Below are 4088 nucleotides of genomic sequence, written 5' to 3' on the forward strand. Positions count from 1 at the left end.
GAACACTGCCAGGTGTAACCCAAACACCAAAAAAAGTATTGTTTATTTAACTAAATTACACTTGGTTTCCTCCTACCATACCTCTCTCTGTTTTTGTGTTCGTATTATGACATGCCCATCTTTATCATGCATAAGGTAATTTTTACATGTGAAAACTGATACTGACTAGTTGAAAGTAATTTATTTTCCCATATTTCTCTAAGTGGTAAATATAAATATTATACAAATTCTGGTTGACTGGATCAGTATAATGTAACATATTCTGAATCTAGCACTTTAACAGCAAAGTAGTTACAACATAATCCCTTGAGGTGTTATTAACATTACATTTCACAGCTTTCGAGGAGAAAAAAATAGCCAATAGGAAACATTAATACAAATAGTACTTAGATTCTAATTTTAAAAAATTGGTTCTAGTTTAGAAAAGAATAATTTTATATAATATTTTATTTAGCAAAAACACCCACTGCTCTTTTAAATAAAGTATTATCTTTTACTTGGATATATTAAGGTGAGTTCACTGTGCTGCCTAAGACAACTGATGCAAAATTATTTATAGGATCTAATTAATAGTTTCAATCAGTGAGAAATTCAAGCTCATTCATATAATGAGCATATTGCTTTTGACTCAGAGATACTTGAAATTTATTTTTCAAGATCTCAGTAGAAATCACGTTTTTTCTTAGCACTATAATCCATGCAGCCTTTTTGACATCTTCTGTATTTTTCCCAATCTCTTACATGAAAGTTTGTGTTCTAAGATGTCAGTTTTAGAAATTTTTGACATTTGACAAAATTTGACAATTTATTTTGACAATATGAAAATAAGTGCAGAAGAGATAGTACAGCACATAGGACATTTGCCTTGCTTGTGACAAACTTTGGTTTGAAACCCAGCATTACATAACCAAGTACAATCATAAGTAATTCCTAAATGCAGAGCCAGGAATAATACCTGAGCATTGCCAAATATAGCCCACAGACAAACAAAAATAATATGAGACTAATCGCAAAAGTAGGGATCCTGCCATATCATTCTACTCATACTCCTTAAATTTAATCTTGGCATTCTCTTTATTAGACATAATATCAAAGTTTGCTTACTTTATTTTCTTAAGAAAATGTGACTTCTTTGAAAGAATGAAATGTTCTCATCTAATGCTAATAGAATAACACTTGTAACACAGAAAAGAATACAAATTTAATAACATACAATTAGTTATGAATTCGTTTATTAATATTAAATATAATTGTAAAAACATTGTATAGAAATAGTTTAAAGAAACCCCGGCAAAACCAAGTGTCTGCATATACTTTTAAAGATAGAACAGATGGGTCCAGAGAGATAAAGCACAATGCTTGCTTATGGCCAAACCACAGGGTTCAATCTCCAGCACTCCATACTGTCCCCTGAACACTTTGAGGAGGAATTCCTGGTTCCTGCAGAACCAGGTGTAATTCTGAACATAATCAGGTATTTTCTACACCCCAAAATAAATAATTAAAAGTAGACCAGAATGCCATTTTAGTATGTCATATTCAATCATGTCTTGCTTCTCTATAAAAGTTGCATTTGTGGTTTTAATGTTGATGCAAACAAGGATTATAAAGGATAAAAAGTTATGCAAATGCAAGAGAGAAATGTATTCATGTTAAATATTACTTCAATATTTTGTTAGTTTTAAGGCTTGAAATACAAGCATAAAACATTTCACTTTTCTCAAAGTTCTACTCTTTAGGAAGAGACCACAGTCATTAATCTTCTAAATGGGAAATCTGAGCAGGTAAAAGACTCGTGAATACTATAGCTTGAATCAAAAATTTGGGTATGAGGTGTGTTCTGGTTGTGAATCATAATATACTCAATTGCTAGATTATTCTTTTTTCAGATTATTCTTATATAATTTTTTATTCTTTTTCCATTTTTAATGTGGCATCTAATATGCAAGGGATAAACTACCTCTCTAAAATAACAGTCTCTAAATATATTAATTTATAGATGTAAACCACTGAGACTTATCTCTTTACTTTTACTAATTACAGGCTAAATGCCAGTGTTCTATATTGAAGTGGATTACAGACCATGAAAGAAATAATCAATTTTTGTATCTGAGTGGCCTGATCATCTTTCAACAAATAAAGAGTTACATAAACCTGAATCCATGGCAGGCTGGAATCATACAGGAGTGAAGGAATTTCTTCTGGTAGGTTTAACTGAAAACCCTGACCTGCAGATCCCTCTCTTTCTGATTTTCTTTTTTATATACTTCATTACTCTGGTAGGTAATTGGGGGATGATCATCTTGATCCGGTTAAATGTGCAGCTCCATACTCCAATGTACTTCTTTCTCAGCAACCTCTCTTTTTGTGATATTTGCTATTCAACGGTCTTTGCTCCTAAGATGTTGATTAATTTCTTATCAAAGCACAGGTCCAGCACATTTTATGGTTGTGTTTTCCAGAGTTTCTTTTTTGCTGTCTATGTAACCACAGAGGGCATCCTCCTGGCTATGATGGCTTATGACCGGTATGTGGCAATAGCTAATCCTTTAATGTATACAGTAATAATGACCCAGGGGGTTTGTATTCAGATGGTCCTTGCATCTTACTTAGGTGGACTCATTAACTCATTGACACATACAATCGGACTGCTCCGACTGGACTTCTGTGGTCCTAACATTGTGAATCACTATTTTTGTGACATCCCCCCACTCTTGAAGCTGTCTTGCTCAGATGCCCATAACAATGAGATGCTACTTTTAATATTCTCTGGGGTTATTGCGATGTTCACTTTTATTGTCATCATGGTCTCTTATATCCGGATCATCATTGCCATCCAGAGAATCCGCTCTGCTGAAGGGAGGCGCAAAGCCTTCTCCACTTGTGTCTCCCATCTGACTGCTGTGACCTTATTCTATGGGTCTGTGACTTTCAGTTATATTCAGCCAAGCTCTCAATATTCCCTGGAACAGGAGAAGGTCTCTGCTGTGTTTTACACATTGGTAATTCCCATGCTAAACCCACTGATTTATAGCCTGAGAAATAAGGATGTGAAAGATGCAGCAAAAAGGACAATAAGGTGGAAGTCAACATCCACTTGACCCAAACAGGTTTTTTTCTCATTTAGCATTAAGCTGAAAATAATAAACTTTCTTTCAAACTCTACCACAAATACAATCAAGAATATTCATAGTATCTGAAACTTGAGTATTAAATTTCAAGCAAAGACAGAAAATCACTCTAATTTTAAACTTATTGTGACATTTTTATATTATTTTTGCAGATAAGATGTTGGAACTTATTACAATTTTCATATCAATTTTAAAAGGGCTTCACTATAACAGTAAAAGAATCTTGTATTCCTTAGACCCAAGAAGTCTCCAGTAGTAACTATCAAATGCTTTAACTTAGAGGAATAAAGAAATGTTTTTTTCATATGTTTTTTTAATGATCAATACTTGTCCTAATATTGGCATCATTAAGCTAAATATAGATGTCTTCAAATTTTATTTAATATGTTTCTCATATTTGGGAAAAATGGTTTAGGAAAAACTCACTCTTTTTATTTTTAATATAATTTTTATTTTGATCATAGTGGCTTACATATTGTTGACAATAATGTTTTAGGTACATATTTACATAAAATCAGGGGGATTCCCATCACCTATTTGTCCTCCCTACACCTCCGTTCTTGTCCTACTTCCCATATCCTCCTCCCTCACCCCAGGGGCTGCTAGAATATGTGGTCCCCTCTGTACCTAGCTTACTATTTAGTAGTCTTACACCTGTTTGGTCTTGGTATCTCCCTTATTTCCCCCTTTAACTGGGAGGCAGGACTAGATAGTTTAAGTTATGTGTTTTTTTGGAAGAAGAGAAAAGTATTAAACTGGGGTGAAAATCAAATATGCCGAAAATGGGCAGAATCCTTCTAGAGGCTTCATCATCGGTTTGAGAGACAAAGGGAAAAAAAAGAAGGTGAAACACCCCAACAGTAGAAAAAGAAGTGTCAAATAAAATATCCAGTGAGCACTCCAACAATAAAGATAAGCACTACAAAAAGCCATGGTCTTGAGACAAAAAACAAGGCA

General features: G+C 33.7%; 1 protein-coding gene across 1 annotated transcript; it reads left to right on the forward strand.

Annotated features, from left to right (window-relative positions):
• The first annotated feature begins 2162 nt into the window (after nt 1–2162).
• LOC126018675 (olfactory receptor 1052-like) lies at nt 2163–3101 on the forward strand. The gene has a single exon (XM_049780774.1). It carries the CDS (start codon nt 2163–2165, stop codon nt 3099–3101), a length of 939 nt encoding a protein of 312 aa, XP_049636731.1.
• Nucleotides 3102–4088: the final 987 nt, after the last annotated feature.

Source organism: Suncus etruscus, chromosome 9, assembly GCF_024139225.1.
Source record: "Suncus etruscus isolate mSunEtr1 chromosome 9, mSunEtr1.pri.cur, whole genome shotgun sequence".
NCBI classification, from domain to species: Eukaryota; Metazoa; Chordata; class Mammalia; order Eulipotyphla; family Soricidae; genus Suncus; species Suncus etruscus.

Bases quoted from the DNA above. Each gene is read 5' to 3' on its own strand.
- LOC126018675 (XM_049780774.1), top strand. From the start codon at position 2,163: ATGGCAGGCTGGAATCATACAGGAGTGAAGGAATTTCTTCTGGTAGGT.